We start from the raw sequence: 23,423 nt of genomic DNA, 5'->3' as shown, positions 1-23,423 counted from the left end.
CGCACGATGACCACTCAAGCGACCACCGAGGCCACCAGTGCTCCCAACTCGCCGTCGTCCAGGGCCGATAATACCCCTACGGACAGCGTAGCTTCCGCCAGCAGAGACGTCGTCGTCGATGTAACAGGCGGTGACGAGCCGTGGACGGCTACATCTGCGCGTACCACAACGGACCCCCCTCCACTGCGCACCAGCAAGCGTGCTGCGCATCGCGGGACGACCGCTGCCGCGTTAACTGAGGCCCGGAAGGGCAAGAAGAAGGCGACGAAGCGCACCCCTGCGGCGAGTACGGGTCGCAAGAAGCCCGGCGATGGTGAGGACAACACGCCGTCTGACCAAGAGCTCGAGGACAAGGTGGCTCCGCCCAAGTCGAAAAGGTCGAAGAAGGCTCCAGCTTCAACGGAGGTACCGGCGACCAGCGTGCAGCTGCCAGCGTCATCCTTCCCCGAGACAAGATCGACACGTCAAGGCTTCGACCTGACGTCGTTCATGGCGTCGTTTGATCCCGGTCATGCCACGGTGACGGATACTGCTGACACGCCGGAGTCACGGCTTGAAGGTGAGGCGGGAGAAGTTGCTGCTACGACACCACGAGGGCCTGTTACGGAAGTCATGACAGAACTGCGTGCGCTGCGAGAGGAAGTCGTCCGTCTACGCCTCCTCCACGGTCATAACGGTGCTGGTCGGGGAGGGGCTACCCCAGCCATCGTGACAGCGCCCAACTCGAAGGGAGAGCTCCCTCCCCCGGACGTTCGCTTTCTGACAAGCTCAAGCTTCCAAGAAGGTTCCAAGAAGACGAAAGGGCGACTACAATCCTCCGCAAGGCCCACCTGTTGGCTGCGAGTCGGATGTTCCGGGATTTCGGCATGAACTCAGGTAAGATTACGTCTGCTATATCTTTTGTTCTACGGGTACGGGAGCTTGAGTGCGTCAAGTTTCGAGCGACACCGGCCGTGTTGATGGTCATCTTCAGCGGCCGACTAGGGTCTCGCGGACTGACGATCATGCACTTCAAGGAGAGCAGCGAGATGGCATGCCTAAAGATGGCTCAACCAACGCAAATTTCTCAAGCGACTTCGGCCCTTCGGCTGGGCTACCTACCGTAGGTGTTGAATGCGGTTCCTACGAGGACATCCTGGACGCCATCCACGGACTGAACGCGCTGGGTCAAGATGTGTGGTACGACTATATGCGAAAGCTTACAAGCCGGCTGCGAGTGTTCGTTTCGAAGAACAAGTCCGCAGACCCGGACACGACGCCGGTGCGTGTGCGACTTACTCTCATGTATGTAAACAAGTTCTTGGGCTCGGCCCTGGCGTACATGCAGGACGACAACACGGGTGGATTTTGCCGCGCGAGCGAGAAATTTCTCCGGAAGGCCTCCGTTTCGCCACTCCTTACCTGCTGATGTACCGGGTTCATCGCCTTTCAGGTTCACCCTAACCTGCGGTGAATCGAGACAAGTGACGTCTTCGGCTATACAGCCTCCTTTGACTATACAGTCCGGGTCGACCATACAGTCACCCAAGGCCAGACAGCCCCCCTTGACTATACAGTCCGGGTCGACCATACAGTCACCCACGGCTATACAGCCCCCCTTGACTTTACAGTCCGGGTCGACTATACAGTCACCTCCGGGTATACAGCCACCCTTGACTATACAGTCTGGGTCGGCAATACAGTCACCCACGGGTATACGGCCTGCTTTGACTATACAATCCATGTCGTCGATACAGCCATCCACGTATACACGCCCCCCGGGGTGCAGCCCATCCAGGTCAGACGATCTGTACACTAGCGCGAATATACGACGAAACGACCGACGCGATAATACGAAGTCTACCAAGGTCCAAATTCCGATGAATCCTGATATATCTACAAGCATGCCTTCGACTTCGGGTACAAGTCAAGCAAATCCAGACAAGCTACACTCGGCTAACAGAGATGGCACAGGAAACATACTTCGGATCGAAAGAACCCCACGTCGCCGTGTAGTCTCAAGTCAAACCGCGGACCAAATGCATGAGACTGCACGTCGGCGACGGGACCTGAATCGAGAAGTTCAATCGGCTACGCTCGGGAAGGCCATGGCCAGCTTCGGCATAAAGCTACCAGCGCCTGATTTCCCTACAACGCAAGAAGGCGCTGATGGACCTGTATACGTGCTTAATAAGCCATTGCAACGCTCTCTGTCGGAGCTCGCACGCCGTTCAGCTTTACTGCTACCGGCGTTCGTGGAGCTGGTTCGGGGACAAACGGAGCGGGATTACCGTCCGAACAAGAATTTGGTTCCAGCGGTTCTTGGCGGACTGTGCAGAGAATATAAGCACTTGGCGCAGATGCAGAAGATTGCTCAAGAAGGTGTCGAAGTCCAGCTAAAAGAAACACCACCTCGGCAGTCAGTTCGCCCAGTGAATAATGGCTCGGCTCGGGGCAGAATTAATATCTTACGCAAGAATATCAGGAAAGAGCAAGATGCTGGGAGGTGCCTGGTCCTCGACATGGATCTTCTGAAGCAGTGGCCAGAGATAATCATTAGTCCCTTCGGCGTCGTGGACAAGGGAAGCGAGGACAGCACGGTTTCCGGACGTACGATCCACGATCTGTCATATCCTGAAGGAACATCGATCAACGATTGCACCGATCAAGACAGCATTACCAAACCTGACTACATCCACTGCGACGCGGTAGCACGGGAGATCCTGAAAGCAAAGCAAGAATTCCCCGATGTACCAATCTATGTGATGGCGGGCGACGTCGCTACAGCCTTCCGGAATATTAGCATCCACAGCAACAGCGTCTACCTGTTTGCCGGGCTGATCGAGGAAGAGAACGCCCTGGTGATCGAGCTTTCCGCGCCTTTCGGATGGACAGGCTCTCCGGGATTCTACGAGATTTTCGGCGGAGCGATTTCCCACGTTCATGGCTGCCATACCAACGCAGCTTCTCCGGCCGGTTTCTTCAATTATCACTGGGTGGATGACCACATTAACGTAGCTGCAGACATAGGAACGACCTGCTCCGACATAGACCGCTCCCTCCGTTACGCAATGGTGGCCATTCTGGGCGCTGACGCCATCAACATCGAGAAGTTCACTGATTGGAAGACACGCCAGCGCGTTCTCGGATTGGAGTTCGACTCAGTCGATGGAGTGGTCGCACTACCGGTTTCCAAGATCCAAAAGGCACGCAGGATTGTCGCTTCAGCTTACCACTCCCCGACGTTGACTAGAAAAGCGTATCGGTCATTAATGGGCAGCTTACGTCATGTGGCGGCATTCGGGCCGCACGACCGTTCCTTCAGCGTCTCCGCCACCGTGAGGCACAACTCCATCGTTTTCAGGGCGTCTCCGTGACAGACGCAATGCGAGAAGACCTGCTCTGGTGGTGGCTTATTCTGCACAGCCCTCAGCTAAACGGTGTATCTCTGGAATACTTCAACGCTCTCCCACCCCCGGATGTTGTGGTCGAAATGGACGCGTCGGATGTCGGGCTGTGTGCGCTTGACGTATTGGCGAAGACTGCGCTCACCTACGCATTTACCCCATCCGAGCTATCGCTGATAGCGGAATTCAAAATGGGAGCGGCCAACGGCTTTGACATCAACTTCCGCGAGCTCCTCTCGTGTGCCTTCGCGGTGCACGTATGGGGAGAACGATGGTCCGCGAGCAGCCTCATCGGCAACAGACCGCGGCACGTGCACTTCCGTATCGACAATTCATCCGCTGTCGCATGGCAAAACAAGCTGGCCTCACGCAACCCCAGGGCTCAAGTGATGATCCGCCTGCTTAGCTGGTGGGAAGCATCATATCGGCTTCGGTTTTCAGCGTCTCACGTCGCTGGAACAGATAATACGCGCGCCGATGCCGGCTCCCGTATTCCCGCTAACCCATCTTTTGCAGCTGTGTTTGCTTCGCTAACACATGGGTGGTCGCAGGTGGCCCCGAAGACGGACATTCAAGGCCTAGCCAGTATCTGGCAGCATATCTCCGCGCGCACTCCGTTGCCGACTCCACGTTTGATCAATACAATCGAGCCTTCAACAAGTGGAAAAGGTGGACTTCGCGACGAGGACTTTCTCCCTGGCTTCATGGCATGACTCTCACTGATATGGTGAAGCACATATCAGATTTCGTTTTACATGGATTTCAGTTTGGCTTTGGATCCGGCGGTCCCATCCGTAGCGCCTCCATCATGGCGGTGCTCCATGGCGTTCGCCATTTCTTCGCCGCCTCTGGATGTGAGCTCCCGATTGAACACCCGCACATCCGCATGCTTCTCAAAGGAATTAGCCGTCTCGACACGCCCCGACGCCGCAAGGCACCCGTGTCAATCCACCTCTTAGAAGCATGCTTTCGAGGCCTGGCCATGGAACATCCCCGTGGCCAAGCCCTGTGGGGGGTAGTGTGCTTGGCATTCTTCTTTCTTCTGAGACGATCAGAGATCGTAGCCATCCAAGGTGGATCCTTCAAGTGGTTCGCTCTACGAGCGCAAGACATCGTGGTTGTGGATACCGCTGGGCAGCCGACTCAGTGTCCGTCACAGGCTCAGGCTGTTTGGATTCACCTGATCGGGTCCAAGACCAATCAAGGTGGGGCTCCAACGACTAGGATGCTAACTCGCTCTGGTCACCAGTTTCTGTGCCCCGTGTTCGGAGCCCTCCTCCTCCATCAAGCAAGGAGGAATCTCCCTGCAAGCATCCCAGCCGCCGTGTACATCTCACGCTCGGGACAACCAGCCTGCGTATCGACCGAAGATGTGTCCGAAGCCATCAAAGGCGCTGCCGCTTGCACTGGCGAAGATCCCCGCCGGTTCAGCTCTCATTCTCTACGCGCCGGGGGAGCCACGCACATGTACCGATCTGGCACGGATGCACTTACAATCCAGTTCCACGGCCGCTGGGTTTCCGACGCGTACAAGACCTACACCAGGATCTGCAAGGAGTCCGTCACCACGCTTTCAGCGAACATGGTGGCAGGCCCACCGGGGGATTCGACGCTACATTAGTGGAGCCTCTATGCATGACCACTTAAGGGGGCACAGCTCTCCTCGTCCCTTTTCGGATCGAGCTGATGGTCATTGCATAAGCTCTCATTAATGTATTTGCTCGTTTGACCCCCAAGGATTGTGGAAAGGTGTATTCCATAGCGAAGCAGAGCGAAGCAAGGGAATTGTGTTTTCCACACCAGTTTTTTTAGTACCGGTATACCGAAACGGTACCGGTATACACTGCTCCTGCTTGTTGCTGACCACACGTGGCGAGCTCTCTCACTTCGTATTTGGAGAACAAGCAGCAAGCAGTCAAGAAATACCCGCCTCTCCTCGTCCCTTTTCGGATCGAGCTGATGGTCATTGCATAAGCTCTCATTAATGTATTTGTTCGTTTGACCCCCAAGGATTGTGGAAAAGGGACGCGTTGTTTTAGTTCAGTGGGGGTAGGTATGATAGGAGGTGAATGGAAGAGCAGGATGAAGAAGCACTGCGGCAGAAAACGCAAGAATCGTAATGATGTGCGCAAGAAACTGGCCCGTATCCCAAATACAGTGACAATGCGGCACCCGCCGTCCTTTGAGTACGAATATAAGTGGGAAGTCGTGGGGAGAGCTGTAATTCGAGGCACAGCAACAGACACAGACGGACATCAGCAAGCTCCAATAGAGCTAATCCAGCAACCCAATGGTATCCATTGGGGATTGAACGACTTGACGATAAATCAATCGGAGCTCACGAAGGATATGAAGACGTTACAGCAGCGAGAGCGTGACAGGGGTATCGTCTTTGCTGCGCATCCGAAACTTCATGACTTTCCGTGGATGGTCTCGCCGACAGTGGCCAACAAACATGTACTAAAGGCATTCAAGAAACTAGCATTTAAGAAGTACAGAAGTGAAGGAGAATCGCTTGACGTGATAGTGGAAAAGTTACAACTAGCGGCAAAACCGAGTCAATGGCAAGCTGCAGCTCTGGAACAGAATCCTAAGCGGCTATGGGCGCACCAAAACGAATTAACGGAGTATCAGGTATGGGTCAGTTATCGAGTAGCACTCCGACAATTAAATCTGCATCATCCGACACGGCTGGTGAACAATAGTTGCCATAAACTAGAAGGGTGTCAGGGCACCAAGGAGACACTGGAGCACATCTTCTGGGACTGTGCATGTGCTCAAGTATGCTGGCAGAAACTCATCTGCCAATGGACAGGGGAATGTTGGACCCAGGCTACTCTACACAACTTCCAAAAGAACTGTGCAAGTAGACAAGCTCCAGAACTGTCCAAAACGATCACAGAAAAGCTACGAAATCTCTACCCAGATGAGGCCTCTCAGTACGCAATAGTTTGGAAACGGCTGTGGAGAATACTCTGCAGTATCTGCATAACAACACTCTGGATACAGCGCAACCGGGTCGTTTTTCAGCATGAAGAAGTAACATTGGACGGAAGTCTGCAGGAGTTCTGGACTACAGGACAAAGGCAAATACGAGCCGTCGCCATACGTGAACGACGGTGCCCAGAACGTATAGAAAGCGGGACGCGTCTCCTACTCTGCTTACAAGAGTTAGACAACCAGCCCAAAGAGATGTTCCCTCACAGGACAAGCTTCGTACATCCTCGGTGTCCAAACGAACCGACGTTGATAACCAGGCTTAGGATCAAACAGACATCTAGTCGTCGATAAGGACCAAATAGAATCGTCTGCCTCTCGAAACTGGCCCGTATCCCCGTCGAAGATAGAGCTGTTGAAAGACGGGCTGCAATAGTCGCTGCGGTTTCTAGGCACTTGATGCGGCAGGCAGGGAAGGAAGGCATGTTCAAGCGTCGTACAACGTTCATCAAGCCTGCGCTGACACCCGAAAATAAGCTACAGCGTGTGGTGCATGCGCTGTCATTTATCGATGACACGACGCTTGCATTCGAGCCTATGCACAACATGGTCCATGGTGATGAGAAATGGTTCTATGCAGATCGTGACAAGCGTTCGTACCTGGTGTTTGACGGTGAGGAGCCCCCTCCCCGAGTCTGGAAGAGCAAGAGGTTCATTCAAAAGACGATGTTCATGGCTGCATCATTACGATCTCGGTAAGTCTATACTTTTATTTTTGAAAATTTTTAACCCTTAATATTAAAACAGATACGAAAACGGCAATAATGGGAAGGATAGGTTGGTAGTTGGTCCTTCACGGAAAAGTACGAAGCCCAACGACGCAGTTAGAACAAAGCCAAACGAGCAGTTTGCACGCGCAATATTGAAACTGTCAATCGCAATGTGTACAAGGAGTATTTGATTAACAAAGTATTCCAGCTATCAAGGCGCAGTGGCGAAGAAAGGATCATCATCAAGTGATTCTTGTGCAGCAGGATAATGCAAAACCCCACGTGTCCCCCGGGGATGAGTAAATCGTCAAAGCGGGCCAAGAGGGAGGATGGAACATTCGACTCTTCTGTCAAGCGCCCAATTCGCCCGACCTCAACACTCTCGGCCTGGGCGTCTTCAACTCAATGCAGACTCTCCAGTACTACATCCATAGGAAGGGCATCGACGCTCTAATCGATTCGGTGAACACTGCGTATCGTCAGCTCAAAGCTGATACCGTGAATGATAGCTTCCTCTCCTTACAGGCGTACATGCCAATGATCTTGCAGGAAGAGGGAGGAAATTTGTACAAGCTTCGGATTTAGGAAATACCAAACTTCGAAGAGCCAAGCGTCTTCATATTAGTTTGAGCTGTAGTCGAGAGCTGAACGAGTCTGCTCTTGCATTATTAGCAGCATCCAAGAGGGGCAGTGCGCTACTGTTTAACAATCCAGCATTGCACTAAATTCACTCAATAAATCAATTCGCTCAGTGCTGATAAAACCTCTTGGGCATCATATGACCTGTCAGAAAACCTCCCGGTGATTATTTCCAACCAGAGGAAGTAGAGTACTACATGTACCGGTAGCTCCTTACTCTTGATGGCTTTTCTTTTCTGTTTTTTTTTAAAGTAGGATGCCTTATATGCGAGACCACGTCTTTCGGTGCGTAGGAGTCTGTGGCTCTGTAGTCCCTTACGAGAGTCGTTGCAACCTTTAAAATGTCTAATTTTATCTTGGCCCTTTCAATAGCATCTTTAATTCCCCCACTTTTCTTCGTCTGTCCGATTTCATGCCCAAAACTACAGTAGAGCTTATTTGCAGCAGTTTGTCCAAGGGATTACAGGTGACCATGGCGTTGCCACTGGCAACTTGCCAGTTGCGCAGCTGTACGGCATGTCGCTTTGAAGATCCTCGCCACTCCTTGATGCTTCCTCCCTTTAGCTTACATATGCCAAACATACACAAAGTAACCTAGCATATACAGCATAATGCTGCATGAGTGCAACTCTGCTCCATGCATTGCAGGTGAGTTCATGTGCCCCGTATACGAATGTACAACGCACGAAACAAGCTCGGTATCGACGTCATCGTGGGCCCGATTGTTGTTCGCAATAAATTATATCCCTCAGTAAATTGCTTCTTGATTTCAATTCTGCCACACCTCGACTTGCTCAAGTAGAAAGCTAAATCCATAATTAAATACCTTGCCAAATACATCAATCGCTTACGTTGTTGCTTTTTAGCTGCCCTGTGCCTGCCAAAGCGACCTTCGGATGGGGTCTCCGATTTGCATTACGCCATTCCTCAACCTGGCAACACCGGACACCGATGAAGCGTCGTCCGCTGCGCACCGCTGGTGGCTTTGGACTCTACGCGCTGTGCATCTTCCTGTCTACCATCACGCTGCAAGCGTTGACCACACAATCGCCCGCGCCGTCTTCCTCGTTCCTCAGCAGCTTGAACCCCGTCGATTCATTGCTCTGGAGTCAGACGTCCACAATCTCTGCCGTAGACCTGCGACTGCGCAACTTGTCAGTACACCGCGTTCGCTATATGGACGAACAGGCAATCGCAGAAGAAGTAGAAGAAAGTGGCGTCCATAAGACCCCAGTGGACTTCTTGACTACAAAGCCGCGCTCGGCCGAGGTATCTAGCGTAGTGGTCACTTGGGAGGACCATCCGCTGGCTGTCCATGCGCGGGCAAAGGATGCACGCCTAGAGGACGAAGAAGACGAAAATTCTGCAGCTGAAGCGCAAGATTCGACCTCAGACACGTATTCGTATGAGGTGCAGGTCTGGGTCACCGGATGGGGGCTTGACGCGCTCTGGAATGCTGCTAACAAACGGGTGATCACGACAGATCCGTTCTTGGTCTTGGCGGACTTGCCACTAGAGCAGGAATTGGCCTTTCGCGTAAGGATGAAGGCAAGGAATGCTGAGAATTCGCTGCTCGGGCTCTTGTTGCCGATGGGATTTTTCTCCATCGAGACGGACGGACCGTGGAGTGATGTGGCAACGCTGTGTCCTACACGCGATGACGAGCTGGAAGCATTAGTCACGTCTTTGACAGGCAACAAACCGTTGTTGCTTTTACTGGGGTTGTGTATCGGATCGAGTTGCCTTGTAGTGGCACAACTATTTTTCCGACGGAGAGTTGCACTTGGACGACAAAGGAAACTACTGAAATTGCAAGTGAAACGCTCGTCTTCTGAAAACGATGACGTTGTGAAAGAGGCGAGCAGTGATACTACGGGCAGGAGTGGCAAGTCGGTGCAGGAATTGGAGCACGAAATTCGCAATCTTCGTCAAGAGCTGGCGGACTCGGAGGACGAGGTGCGGCAACTCATGCTGTTCAGCGGCTACGGCATCGAGATGCTGGCCTCACACGAACTGGAGCAAATTGAACGTGTACTAAAACACACGCTGATGCGTATCCAGCATCTCAAGAATCGCGGGGCAACACCGGAACTACCGGAGATGAGTGCCGCTGGGACTGTACACGGACAGGGTAGACGGGATAGACCGCGACTCAAGCAGCGAGACGCTTTGCCGACGAGCCCCATCTCCGAGCACCCGTCGTTCTGATCGAGATCAGCATTTATTTATCTATAAACCCAATCGGCAACTTGGAGTTGCATAGAAATCGTCCACCATTATGGTACTCTTAAGAGTGAAGGTCTTGACTTTGCAAATGGTGTGCACCACATATTTCATTTAACTGCCAAGATGCCCGTGCGTGACGTCGCTCTGGGCGCTCTATCGGGGGCACTCCTCTCGTTGATGGTATCCCAAGTGGTGCTCCCTCGTATTCGTACGCGTCAGTTACGCTCCCAAGCCTCTTGTGGCACAGTGTATCTCGTGGGTGCCGGTCCGGGCGATTCCGAATTGCTCACACTTAAAGCTCGCCGACTGCTTGCTAGTGCGACCGTCGTTGTAGTGGACGACCTGGTGGGGCCTGAAGTGTACGCTCTGATCCCCAAGGACTGCGAGATCATCTACGTAGGCAAGCGAGGGGGCAAGAAGGACTCCGCTAAGCAGGTGGATATCGATGACATCCTAGTGGACAAGTGTCGCGCTGGACACATCGTTGTCCGTCTCAAAGGAGGCGATCCCATGGTCTTCGGCCGCGTACACTCGGAAATTCGTACTCTCATCCGTGCTGAGTGCAGATTTGAAGTTATTCCGGGAATTTCCTCGGCTTTGGCGGTGCCTGCAATTGCGAATATACCAGTGACACACAAGACGCTCAGCACCAGCTTCGTAGTCGTCTCTGGCCACAAACCCGCGGAGATGGACTTTGCCACACTTGCCAACGTGGAAACAATTGTGTTGCTGATGGCAACTCGGACTATTGGCAATATCTGCGACAGTTTGATCGAAAGTGGCAAGGGCAAGGACACTCCTGTTGCGTTAATTCACTCAGGTACCAACCCTGACCAGGTTTTGCTACTTGGAACACTACAAGACATCGCAGCGAAGACCGATGGTAAGAAATACTCCCCCGCCATCATTGTCATTGGACAAGTGGCCAAATACGGAAACTTGCAGGCGTATCTTGAAGAGTCGGATGACGAGTCAATCAACACAGACGTGTAAACCACAAGTTTAAAACTTTTAAACAATGAAAATATCACTGCATCACTCAGCGCTTACTTAACGACGCACAATGTCCAGCAGCTCGACCTCGAACACCAGGTCGGCGTCGGGCGGGATAACGCCACCAGCGCCGGCCTTACCGTAGCCCTTAGCCGCCGGGATGTTGAGCGTGGCCTTCATGCCCTTACTCATCCGCATGACGCCTTCATCCCAGCCACGAATGACCTGGCCGACGCCGATCTGGAACTGGAAGGGCTGACCGCGATCGATCGACGAGTCAAAGACTTTGCCGTCCTTGGCGAGTTTGCCCGTGTAGTGCATGACCATTGTATCGCCACGTACAGGGAAGGTGACATTGTCACCCTCTTGGATGGCCTCAGGCAACACAAGACGCTCGTCCGCATGCAACTCCGAGTGCAACTCGTGGTCCACCAGCTCCAACGTCACAGTCAGAGACTGACCAGCGTACGGGTGAGCCAAGTTGATGTCCATCGTGTCGTCTGTGAGCTTGACAATGAGTGCACGCTCGCCACCCGCGAGTTCCAACACTTGACCCACCGCGAGCATCTCGCGCTCCTTCTCGGGCAAGTTCATCTCCTTAAGTGGGACAGTCAAAATCTGCTTGTCGGCTCCGAAAGCCTGGGCAGGCTCAATTTCTACAGTTTTTGACTCGCCCGTCTTCATGCCCTGTACAGCGTCTTCCACACCGGGGAGAACTTGGCCACTGCCCACGATGAACTTAAGCGGGGCGCCTCCCTGAGTCTTGGGAAGTGACTCGCCACCGGACAGCGTGCCATCCATGTGTAGAGACACACGGTCGCCCATTGCCACTACGCGACCTCCAGACTGCGTGCTGAAGGTAGCAGCAGCACCGAAGCGGAGTGACGGGAATGCAACGCAGCGCAGACCGCGAGGAGCAGAAGTTGCGGTCTGTGTCAGAGCCACAAGTGACCGAGACTGGCGAGCTGGCATTGAATGCAGACGATGGAAGTGTTAGCAAACTAGACGGTATGCTATGGTTAAGCGATGGAACGAACCGACGGAACGCGCATTCTGGCGGGTGGCACGGACCAGGAGAGTCGGGAAGCGCTTGCAGAGCTGCATGGTAGAGTTCCGGTGGAAATGGGGAGCTCTTATTTGTGTGGCGGTTGTGTGTCGATGAACATATCGTGCATCAGAAACGCAAGATGAAACAAGTACATAACCCCCTGCTTTTGTCATAATTACAGCAGTATTTGTGCACTTATTCATTCACACGACGAAATGAGTTCACGACGTAGAACTAGCGAAAAACTAGACGTGGCTTTAATCGTACAGACCACACGATCTTGTAGGACGAAACGCGAAGACAACTTACGCACTTGTTTCTCTTCTTTTTCTCCAGTGGCCACTGGATAAAACACTAGCTGGCCGACGGTCTGCAAGTTCTTGTTCGAATAGATAAGTGCGACCACACACTCCACCGTCCTCTCCTCTAGATCTCAAAGCGGTGTGCTGTCGACAGTTGGTCGTGTGGGATGGCGCTACTGTAGAAATCTTGTGCTGTCATCGTCTTCTTGTCCGTCGTCGCTGTCTGGTTCGATAGACCGTGCACTGGGATCTCATCCTCCAAGATCAAGCGCTGCAAAGAGCCATGTGAAGTGGCAGGAGGAGCATTCACTGCATCGTATGCAGCCGCCGCCACTGCGCTATCTGACTTGCTTTCATCGCCCAAATCCAACGGAAGACTCATCAGGGAGCCTGCATCATGAAGTGACGCCAGTTGCTGCTCGAACAAGTCCATAGAGCTCGATTTCTGGTTGCCACCGACAAGTTCCTGCTCGAAAAGACCTTCTCCGTTTACCGACAAGCTGCTGAGACGTCGCGTCAAGCCTCCGTTGATCCACGTATCGTCGGGCTCCACATCTGCCGTAATCGAGCGCAAACTCGCGCTCTTTGTGTCTCCAAGACTCAGCATCTTATTAAGCACTCGGTGCGGAGGACGGCCCAGTGGAAGAGGCTTGGACGCCGTCGAGTCTTCCACTGTAGACTCCGTCAGCGGGTGCGCCCCTGACTGCGACTCCATCCGCATAATCGCAGCGTCGATATCATCGCCCAAGTCACGCAAACTGGTTGCAGATAGCAAACTCTTGAAACTACCGTTCCCGAGCGAATTGTTCGAGTGGCCACGCAAAAACTCGTTCAGGATCATGACGTCCTCCGCGCTCATTTTTTCGTCCGTCTCGTCTTCCAGAGGCGTCAAAATAGGCTCCAGATTTACTTGAGTCGTATTGCTGATAGCATTGTTGTTCACAGGAGCTGGGTGATGCGACATTTCCATCTTCACAGGTTGTGCTGGGGCGGTATATGGCACATTGGGTCTGACTGGCGACGTGGACACTGGCGGCGCGTCATCCGAGTTTAGAAGACGCGGACGGCCAAGCTTTGTATATGTCTTCTGGTTCGGGTTCAGCGCCTTCCATCGGAGTTTTACAGCGTCTTCTGTACGTCCCTGCAAAATTCGAAAATTTTAACTTTTTGTTAAAAATACAACATTTTTTCATAAATCAGTTGCTTACGTACTGGTAGAAGCTCTGCTATCTGCGTCCAGCGGTTGCCATATTTCTCGTACGCTTGCTGGATGGCTTCGTCTTCTTCCTCGGTAAATGGTCTGTTCACACGTGAATTTACCAATTTTAATCGCGCGTTTTTTGTTGTTTTGCCAGGTAAAATGCACTTACGATTTGTTGATACTTGGGTCCAATCGGTTTCGCCAACGCTCGCGGCACTGTTTTGCACTGTGAAACAATTGCAATTGTTTAATGACCATCACTCTGATTTGTCACTTTGTTGCATGCAACTTACGTTCGTCCGGGAATGCTGTTTGACACCTGGCGCCAGTTGTCGTAGCCCTTAAGCATCATCTCCATGAGCATCGCGTCCTCCTCAACTGACCAGGGACCTTTGACTAATCCAGGCTTTAGAACCTTGTTCCAACGCTGTAAACACTGCGCGTTGTCACGTCCTGGCACGCGTTCGGCCACAGCCTGTGGTGGCAATCATTCTGTCAGTTACGTCATCTTCAGCTTCGAGAGGACAGCAGCCTACCATCCAGTTGCGGTGCCCGACCTCGGCCACGGCCTTCTTAAGCGCCTCGTCCTGCTCGGGCGTCCAGCGCTTGCTCACGACGCCGCCGTTCTTCTTCTTCTGGGCCTCGCCCGCTTGTTCTGCGTGTGGCTCGGCATTCACAGCGTCCCGACCGCGCTTCCTGTTTCCCGGATAAAACTTTCGATCGTCACTCTCATGACCATCACTCTGATTATCTTTTCACTTTTGCCAATACGTACACTGCTGACTCGGCAACTGCAAAAAAAAGCGATTACATGAAAATTCGCGGGTTAGTTTAATATTATGGAGGTTGGGAGAGGTAGCAGTCTTACCCATTGATACTGGGGGTGTATGTCTGGTTGTCGCCCTGTAGACTTGCCGTCCCCGCTACGATTCTTCGCGCCCTTCTTGGGACCTTGGGACTGAAGAGTGAGACTCACGGCTGGGGCCAATTCTGCGGAAAGACAGTGTACCCACATATGATTGGCGTAAAAAGAGTGACCTGAGTTCTCTTTTCATTTGCCAATAATTTTATAAAGTAAACAATTGGCTGAAAATCGGAATAGGTACATCTTTTGCGCAGTTCTCACCGAAGTTTAGTGACCGAAAGGAAACATCGAGGCGTGACTCATAATCTGATGGTAACTCTCCCACTACATGTACAGTACTGTAAAGTTTTCAATCCGCATGAAGTTTTCACTAACCGTACAGGTGACTGTAACGATAACAAAGTCGGCAATTTAATGCTACTGTTTGTGCAACACGGCAAGGTAATCTTGCGGAAGTTGACCATAAACTTGGGCCCGGATTCTTTCGTGTTGCCCTTTTTTATCGTTAGTACTTATGAATAAGAATTGACTTTACCGTATTATTCCTCAACAATTGTGCTTGTCGTTCTTACTTGGATTTCTCAACCAACTTATTTAAAACAAAGAAAATAACGACATTTACGGTCCTCGCTTCATGCACACAGGCCACACAAGCACACTCCTTTTCGTGTTACACTTCTGCTACCAACCGGTCCTTGCTAGCACATCTTGCCCTTACGAATCGGGCGCATGAGATCCGAGTCCAATAGATCGTCAATATCATTCGAAATGTTGCCAAGTTCGTACGAGATGCCGTTCGAGTTTCGTCGAGATAGCGACCGTGTCTGCTCACAATCCAGTGAATGCGTCAAATTGTGGCCACTACTCGTTTCGAAACTATGTTGCGAGTACGCGTTCGTCTCCACTGGCAAATTGGCAATATGGTCCTCGTGGATATTTGCATCACCAGTCGATTTTTGAGCCCGCCAACTGTCAATAAGTCCTTGAAACAGATGCTTGTCTTCGTGATCCAGGTTCTGTACAGCCTTCTGCAACGACTCTGGGTTCTTAAAGGAGCTCGTCAAACTGTCCATCATACTGCTACTTGAGAGACGCCCCCTCTCGCCTCTTTCCTTGGATATTGACACTGTTGCACGGAACATTTCGTCCAGTTCGCCACTTGCAAGCAAGTCTTCGGGCGACATGTCTGTAAATGAGGTCAAGCCGCGTGCACTACCAAAGCTCAGTAAGCTGTTCGAGTGACTGCGTAGTAATTCCTTGAGAATGGCTGCATCATTTATGTCATTTTCGGCCTTCACCTCATCACTCAGAGGTTCAACGATAGGTTCTGGGTATTGGCTGGGCATGGGTACTTGTGTTGTAGGGAGAGACTCTTCGTGAGGCATTGCCATTTGAGGTGGCATTGTCATTGGTGTAATGGGTACACTATTGTCGAGATAGGGCATTGGGTCAGGGTACCCATTTCCGTAAGAGGGCAACTCTGGCATGGTAATTGGGCCATTCATCAGAGTGGCCGCAACATCGTCAGGTGTGGGGGGAGCCATCGAGCGTTGCTTGTTGACTGTCATTCCTGGCATGAGTTTCGGTCGACCAGGCTTGGCTTTCACCTTTTGGTTCGGGTTCAATGCTTTCCATCTCAACTTGATCGCATCTTCCGTACGTCCAGGCAACAATTCAGCAATTTGTGTCCATCGGTTGCCCATTTTCTCGAACCCTTCCTGGATAATTGTGTCTTCCTCAGGTGTAAAAGGTCTGTCGCATATTATCAGTTTTGCACATTAGGCAACTTTCTGCAAACACGAATTTTTCATCATTGCCCATCGTACGATTTGTTGATGCTCGGGTCCAAGTGGTTCCTCCATCGCTCGCGACACTGCTTCGCTCTACATTTGACCGCAACTCGTCAGTATACACCAGCTCAAATGCGTTGCAGCTTGAAGTTAGACGTACGTTCTTCCGGGGATATGAGCGGCCACTTCACCCCATGAGTGGCAGCCTTGCAACACCATCTGCTCCAGTGTGCTGTCTTCCTCGAAAGACCAGTGGCCCTTCACCAGTCCAGGCTTGAGCACTTTGTTCCAGCGCTGCAAACATTGCGCGTGGTTGCGTCCATCCACACGCGAGGCGATGGCCTTCCAGTTGCGCTGGCCGAACTCGTCTACAGCCTTGCGCAACGCATCGTCCTGGTCAGTGGTCCAGCGCTTGCCCTTCTCATCCTCGCGGGGCTTTTGCGCTTCGCTCGGAGTTTCATGGAGCGAACCCAACGCATCGTCTGTTGCCTCGCGCTCGCGTTTGCTGTAATGCAACATACAAAAACCAAGTATAAGATGAATACCATGTTGCAGTTTTCAGTGCGGAATGCAACAATGACCCACACTCCTGGTTCCGCTACGTTTTCAAAACATTACAAAACGAGTGTTAGTACGCAGAGGAGACGGAAACTACAAGAGCTGTGGACGCACCCATGGTGTCGAACACGCTTCCTAGCGCTGACGATAGAGAGTGAGTGCCAGCGGGGAATACGTTTAGTGCCGCGTCTTCTCCCGCTGATTGTGGAAAGCTGAATTATGGCCCCTAGATGTCGTGAAAAAACATGCTGCACATTTTCGACCAATAGGAGGAGGTGTAGTTACTCTTTTCAAGTCAAGACCAGGACGCGGAGGAGCATTGCCGAACTTCAAGCGTCTGGTGTACATACCTCAAATACGGTACACGTTGTTGGTCGTGCATTTGCGATTCCGAGGCTTGATGCGGGCGGCTATGAGGCTCGCGACCTGAGCAATCCAAGGTGCGAAGGATTGAAGTTTGGCCGGACCGATCAGATTCGCGGTATTAGTGTTGACGCCTGGGGTTGCATCAGCTGCTGTTGATTAACAACATCGATTGGCATTCTGCTTGGAGTCGCGTGTGGTGCTTGGAATCCGCTCAGCCCACGATCGTACTGCTGCTTGGTGTCCACGCATCTCGACTCCAAGCACCAAAAACGATCGTGAGATGGCGGGCATCAATGTTTACGTGGTGAATCCGATCGTGACTTTCGTTGCCGACGGCAACTTGCCGTACAGGTTGTTTAACCTTATCAAGTGACGAGCTGCAAGTTCTCGGCAATTTCGTGTGAACGCGTGCACCTTGCCACTTTTGATATGCGAAACTTCAGAAATGTAAAAGATGTTTGCATCACCTTGTTACAGTACTGTACGTGTATTGGCAAGGATAAACTCTATCGCGTCAAGATCAGTCTTACAAATGGCTTCCTGAAAGTAAGGACACCGCGAGAGGCTGCAATTGGAGCAGCTCGTGTTCTTCGTCGCGAAGATTACGTCGGTGGTGAGCTTTTAACAACACGCGCAGACCTTCCTGGTCTCCTTCACTCGCAACTACATGTAGTCCACGAGTGACGTTGGCAGCTTTTTCTGAAGTATCCAAGTTGGCAACTAAGAAATAGCTTTAAGAAAACAAACGAGCTGGTTAGCGAGTGCTTCGACACTTTGCACTTCTACAGCTCCGTACCCGGTATGAGACTTTTTACGTTCTTCCGACCTAAATTGCTTGAGGAAAACTTCGACTCACTGCGGGCAAATAGTGCAAACGCTTATGAGAAAATTGTTGCCATCATAAAATAATGGACAATTCATACCGGACACCATAAACGCGTGCTTCCATGGTCGCAACGTCGTTTGTCCTGACAGGAAGATGGAAAGAAATCCTATCCGCCGGCACAGTCACCATGTTGCTGTTTCCTGTGAAAATTCTACCGCAGTACAGCGCCGCTTTGTCCTGCCCAGACAATAATTCGTCAGCAATATTTTTTTCCCTTTTGATTCGAATGTTGCGGATAAATAAACGGTACCATCCACGAGAGGATTTCACCACCGAAGACGGTGCCGTTCCGGTTCAAATGGCATGGTAAGAATGAGGTCGACAACGCGACGATAGTGTCCTTGACTGGAGCCTTTTCAGACCACTCAGTGCGTGAGAAATCGCCTAGCATTTCTAGTGAAACCTGTGGCAAGTCATCCACAAATTTCTCCATTTTCTTCCGGCGCAATGACATGCTTTTGCGTTGCAGCGCAATCTCTCGAAGGCGATCGATACGCTTCGCGTCACTAGCATCAACCAGCTCCGGCAGTTGTCGATACGGGCGATTGTTTTCATCCAGCGCCACTGCTGTCATCACAGCATCAAGAGCATGGACAAACTTCCTGTTGCAAGATCATGGCGATATCCAGTGACCTTGCAAACACAAACATGCAGAAGATATTCAGTTGCCGCAACCTGATATCCCTTGAGAAGGAATATTCACCTGTAGAGTCAAAGACGACCGGCCGAGTTGATCAACTCGCCTTCAAAACGCACAACATCTCCATGCCTGATCGGGCTGACCATGTTCAGGTTCTCAAGTGCTGCCATCGCCACCTTCTTGGATATCGCACTGTCGCCATAAACATTTTATAGTTAGCCACAAACCAAGGTTGGGATAATAATGCACTGCATCCATCCACGTACTTTACGGCCACAGATCCACCAAAGTTATCGAGACGATGCAGGAGCGGTCCGAGACTGAGAAACTTGCTGCGAAGATGTTCGTTTCCCTGTCAAAATCCGTTTCGTGAAAATGTTGCTGGTACATGTAGATGGCAAAAACTGTTGCGCATCATTGACATTTCTGGCTGTTTTCTGTCTACACATGAAGTATACATAGTTGTCGACGTATCACAACTTGGAAGGCGTGTTGGGCGTTGACAACGAGAGCGGCTCGAGCGTCAGCAACTTGAGCTCTTGGTCGTCGAATGTCCATCGGTGCTGAGCCTTGAGCATCGTGCGCATGCTCTCCTGGTCGTTTTCGTCCACCATGAGTCCTGTCGAGATCTGCTTCATGCGGTACGAACGATCCAAGTTCGCAACAGTGAAGTAGCTGTTCGGTAACAGACAAGTACCCAGTTAGGTTCTAAACAATACTAGCGATTAAAACAAGACAAGTACGTACCCTGTGTGCGACTTGCGGCGTTCGTTGGAGCCAATGCGACCCACAAACACCTCGACCTCGACTTCCAAATGGTGACGACTGCAACAAAAGAGTGAGTGTTTTAAACTCATTGGGAAAGTAGTCTCAATGAGGACTAAGCTTACCGGACGCTACTGATACGGGCGTGCATCGTGACAATGTCGTCCATAGTAATCGGCAATTTGAAGAAGATTCGGTTCATCGAGACAGTGACCATGTTCTGATTTTTGGTGAAGTTGCGAGCACTGTACAGTGCCACTTTGTCCATCCACGTGAGCACTTCTCCGCCAAAAATCGTGTTGTTCCGGTTTAAATGTTTCGGCAAAAAGGAGCTCTGCACTTCGATCAACGTGTCCGGGATCGGCACTTCCAGCGATCGACCGATGTCGTGCGTTTTGAGCATGTCAGCAGACACACGCGGCAACTGGTCCACTTGCTCCTGGACTTGACGCCACCGAGCGGCAAGTTCCTTGCGCTGCGCTGCAATCTCCTCGTGTTTCTTTACATACTCTGGGTCCAGCGGGTCCAGCAACTTTGGGAGCCCTGGACTTGGACGCATGTTCTCGTCCAACGCCACGCACGTCATGATAGCGCTCAGCGTGTGGATGAACTTGCCGGCTTCCACATCGTGGCGGTACCCAGTAATTTGGACAGCCAGTGACGACGTTCCCGTGTAAATTACCTCGCCTTCCAGCCTCACGAGGTCGCCGTGCGCGATCTGACTCTTAAAATCCACTCGGTCGACCGAAATCGTCGCGATACCTTTGCACGCCACACTTCATAGCCCAAAATTAGTTTTCAGGCAGCTTTTTGCAAATTTTCTACGTACTTTTCAGCGACAGCAGCTCCAAAGATGTCGATGCGCTCTAGAATTGGCCCGGCACTGATCAACTTGCCACTGAGACTCTCCTCGCCCTGCAACAATGGGTAATGGACGTTAGATGGAAGTCTCGCGTTGCGTAAGAGTTTCCAAGTGTACGCACGATGATGTCGGCGTAGGCAAGGCGCGTGTCCCGCGGGTTCATGAACGTTTGGTCTCCGATAGTTTGCATCCTCACGGCGCTCAACAAGCGATTGTGGCGAGAGTGCAACCTCGTCCGACGCATCAGTTGAGGCAACATTTTCTCGTCAAGATGTACGCGCTGTCCGACGTTTTTCTCAATGTTTGGAGGATGAAACGCAGCCAGTATCTTCCGACGAACGTGTTAATGCTCTTGGTGGACACGAACGCACGTGAGCGGACGCGAACTGAAGTAGCGCATCCTCAAACTGAAGTTCGTCGAGGCTGCATCCTATCCACGAGATTACCTGCTGAAAAGCCTCTCATGGTGTGGACCACATCGATTTCGAAACCGTAGCAGAAAGACAATTTAATTTGTTAATTTTATAAAAAAACAAAAAATATTACTTCAGTAGTTCCACAGCAAGAAATCTTTGTGGTGCTTAAAAGCGCCGAAGCACACTCTTGTGCAGCTATTGCAGAGCTTGATCGACAAATCCACCAACCAGCACGACCTTGTCCTTGAGCTCGACATGATAAAAAGCAGGCATTCCGAAATCATCATTATTTTGAATTTCCAAAACAATGCATTACGATACACATTTTTTGTAGAACTGGTATTTACAACATACTGGCGGGATTGTTTTAGCTGACTGGACAACCTAGCCAATATTGTGTCGTTGGTAGCGTGAGGCCCCCCTGGGTTTAATTACGCGATTACTACCCGAGTCGATAGTCCACAGACCGAGCCTAGAGAAACTGAATATTCGATGTACGCTTTGTAAAAAGTACTGCATGAATGTTGCGAAGAGGCGTGACCACCCAATGCAAAATACGTTGAAGCCAATTGTCCCGAGTGGGAATGGTAGCAACCGTCCTGGGCACGGTTCCCGTTCTCACTCTGGAGTGACCTGCGCCCAGCCACTTGAAGTCGCACACCAAGAGGTTGAGCGGCCGGCTCGCCCGAATCAGCTCTGCCATTGTCAGATTTCGTTGCTCGGATTGGTGCCTGATCCCGTCGTATCGAAGTGAAGTGTGGAGCGGGAGCAGCACTGTCAGTTGAGTACGCCACCGAAGGTGCATCCAAGGCCAAAGTACTACCTCGATGGGCAAGGTCCCTAAGACGGACGACACGGGCTACATCAATACCGCAGCGTATGCGAAGGACGGTGAAGCGAAGGGAGGAGCGTCATCTCCTGCAGTGTACCCAAGGACGCACTGACGAGCGTTACGACTGTGTAGGGGTACGGTAAGGGTGACATTGCGGGCGAGGTGAGTTTGGTCAGTTTTACCTGGAAACCCCGAGTTGACTTTATACATTTGGCTTTATATCACTTGTATTGCTACTTGTGTCGACTTGGATTACTACGTTTTGCCCCGCACGTCTAGAACGATCTCGCTACCGTTGATCAGCGCAAGCGTCCCGTTCCAGGGCGACTCTCGACACAACCAACCTGCTACATACAGGACCAGTGCACGGTGGTAGTGCTCGCGCAAACGCTTCGGTTTGCATACTATTAGCTGGTGTTTATAAGAGAAGCGAAGCTAGATTAGTAATATTGACTTGGGCAACGCTCCGACAGAAGATATTCGCAGCAGTCATATTTTGAGCTGCATTCCCAGGTCAAAGCAACACCTCCAGTCTATACCAATTCAAGCTGATATTCAACGTTTTACGAGGACCATATTTTCACAATGTCACCCAGTGTCCTTCGTGACCGCTAATATTACATAATTACGCCACAGACTGAGTCTTATGTATAGTGTGTGGTGCTGGTCAATCGCTAGCAAAGTTGGTTTTGTCAGTATCACAGACATACCACAGTAAATACTAGCTAGTAATGTACAGTTTAGTTCTTTCGGCCGACAGAGGTTACAAGCGCTCCAGAGTTTAGCCCGCTGCTCGTCATCGTGGTAAAGTAGTCTGCATACTGTTTCAGTACGTGACTGGTAAGGTTCGAGTTACCATCTTCACCTCCTGCTTGCGAATAGTGCCACCCCGGTAGCGATAGTACACGGTAGGCTCACTCTGTGTGCAACGCTGTCAATCAAGGAGGCGGAAACCACATGATGGTGGCACCTTTTTTCTGAGCATTATGTTGCTGGATTCATAGTAACTGCACACGACCAACGCTTCAAGAAAGTGCTACATGGGATGGCATCTCTTGTGAACGAGTTCGATGTCGACCAAGCCGCAGCTAGCGATGTCACTTTTCTGAGAGGAATCTTGTCTTTTCTTTTTTTCCAAGCGAAACCTCAGTAGCACCGCTCTCCTCGCAGGGGTCAGCTGCCCCGCTTACACGAGACTGGTTGACTTACTGCGGGCCCCGATTATCGGATGCGCCAGCCGTCGCCTGAATTTGGCGGTAAATCGTTTCCTGTCCTACTTCAACTTCATATGCTCAAACGGAAGCACCGCTGAGCTGCACTCAGGTAATGTTGCTCTAAAATTGCAAAATGCTGAGGGTATTTCCCGGTAATAATTGACACCGCAGATACGTTTTTGAATTTTATGCTTAGTTTTTGTTTTTCGGTGTAAATATTAGAAAAAAAACTCGATTGCGATCAGTGCTTCGCCAAGAAACACGACTGAGCTCGACGGTCGGGGTGATCGAGCGCTACTTCACGATTCGAGGTGCCCTCTACACCGATTCTGCTGAACTTTCCTCACCTTCGAAGGGCGGGGTCTTGCTCCTCTGGTAACTGCTGAGAGGCTCAGGCGTGGAAGCTTGAGCGTCTTGGCGAGATGCAGGGATGGGTTGGAGTAGAAGTGGAAGATCTTCACCCACATCAAAAGTGAGTCCTTCGAGCTTGTATGATCTGGTGGTACTGATCTGCGATCTGACCGCAGGGTTGCCTTACGGGTGTGCTCCTTTATCTTTAGTTCAACTCTGGCGTTCTTGTCACTTTCTATAGCGGGTTCTTGATAGTTGAGAGTCTCTAGATGTCCCCGGCCAAATCGTAAATCCGCTTAATCTGACGGATATGCACGCGCAAAGCAAAGCTCACTGGATGGTAGGACCTGCCCAGTATAATATCCAGGTATCACTA

The 23,423-nt window shown here is 51.4% G+C and overlaps 7 protein-coding genes across 7 annotated transcripts; 2 read left to right on the top strand and 5 right to left on the bottom strand.

Annotated features, from left to right (window-relative positions):
* Positions 1-8,473: 8,473 nt before the first annotated feature.
* On the top strand, positions 8,474-9,940 carry PITG_05993 (uncharacterized protein; the record flags this gene model as incomplete). The annotated part of the gene is made up of 2 exons (XM_002998163.1): positions 8,474-9,558; positions 9,616-9,940. The coding sequence occupies 2 exons, from the start codon at positions 8,684-8,686 to the stop codon at positions 9,938-9,940; spliced, it is 1,200 nt and encodes a 399-aa protein (XP_002998209.1).
* Positions 9,941-10,081: 141 nt separating this feature from the next.
* On the top strand, positions 10,082-11,000 carry PITG_05992 (tetrapyrrole (Corrin/Porphyrin) Methylase, putative; the record flags this gene model as incomplete). The annotated part of the gene is made up of 1 exon (XM_002998162.1): positions 10,082-11,000. One exon carries the CDS (start codon positions 10,082-10,084, stop codon positions 10,949-10,951), a length of 870 nt encoding a protein of 289 aa, XP_002998208.1.
* An 8-nt stretch (positions 11,001-11,008) lies between these two features.
* PITG_05991 (FKBP-type peptidyl-prolyl cis-trans isomerase, putative) lies at positions 11,009-12,055 on the bottom strand (the record flags this gene model as incomplete). The annotated part of the gene is made up of 2 exons (XM_002998161.1): positions 11,009-11,916; positions 11,989-12,055. The coding sequence occupies 2 exons, from the start codon at positions 12,053-12,055 to the stop codon at positions 11,009-11,011; spliced, it is 975 nt and encodes a 324-aa protein (XP_002998207.1).
* A 370-nt stretch (positions 12,056-12,425) lies between these two features.
* On the bottom strand, positions 12,426-14,468 carry PITG_05990 (myb-like DNA-binding protein, putative; the record flags this gene model as incomplete). The annotated part of the gene is made up of 7 exons (XM_002998160.1): positions 12,426-13,442; positions 13,514-13,601; positions 13,672-13,728; positions 13,796-13,977; positions 14,039-14,198; positions 14,278-14,293; positions 14,371-14,468. 5 exons carry the CDS (start codon positions 14,039-14,041, stop codon positions 12,426-12,428), a joined length of 1,347 nt encoding a protein of 448 aa, XP_002998206.1.
* A 526-nt stretch (positions 14,469-14,994) lies between these two features.
* PITG_05989 (myb-like DNA-binding protein, putative) lies at positions 14,995-16,906 on the bottom strand (the record flags this gene model as incomplete). Its single annotated transcript, XM_002998159.1, has 4 exons — positions 14,995-16,119; positions 16,194-16,250; positions 16,318-16,755; positions 16,830-16,906. The coding sequence occupies 3 exons, from the start codon at positions 16,674-16,676 to the stop codon at positions 15,066-15,068; spliced, it is 1,470 nt and encodes a 489-aa protein (XP_002998205.1).
* Positions 16,907-18,089: 1,183 nt separating this feature from the next.
* On the bottom strand, positions 18,090-18,541 carry PITG_05988 (uncharacterized protein; the record flags this gene model as incomplete). The annotated part of the gene is made up of 3 exons (XM_002998158.1): positions 18,090-18,144; positions 18,213-18,331; positions 18,389-18,541. The coding sequence occupies 3 exons, from the start codon at positions 18,539-18,541 to the stop codon at positions 18,090-18,092; spliced, it is 327 nt and encodes a 108-aa protein (XP_002998204.1).
* A 539-nt stretch (positions 18,542-19,080) lies between these two features.
* Positions 19,081-20,424, bottom strand: PITG_05987 (ATP-binding Cassette (ABC) superfamily; the record flags this gene model as incomplete). The annotated part of the gene is made up of 5 exons (XM_002998157.1): positions 19,081-19,282; positions 19,355-19,432; positions 19,498-20,148; positions 20,202-20,287; positions 20,356-20,424. The coding sequence occupies 5 exons, from the start codon at positions 20,422-20,424 to the stop codon at positions 19,081-19,083; spliced, it is 1,086 nt and encodes a 361-aa protein (XP_002998203.1).
* Positions 20,425-23,423: the final 2,999 nt, after the last annotated feature.

The sequence above is a fragment of the Phytophthora infestans genome, genomic scaffold (genome assembly GCF_000142945.1).
Source record: "Phytophthora infestans T30-4 supercont1.9 genomic scaffold, whole genome shotgun sequence".
Taxonomy (NCBI): Eukaryota; Oomycota; class Peronosporomycetes; order Peronosporales; family Peronosporaceae; genus Phytophthora; species Phytophthora infestans.
The sequence above is the reverse complement of the archived record's forward strand: the minus strand, read 5'-3'. Positions and strand labels throughout refer to the sequence as shown.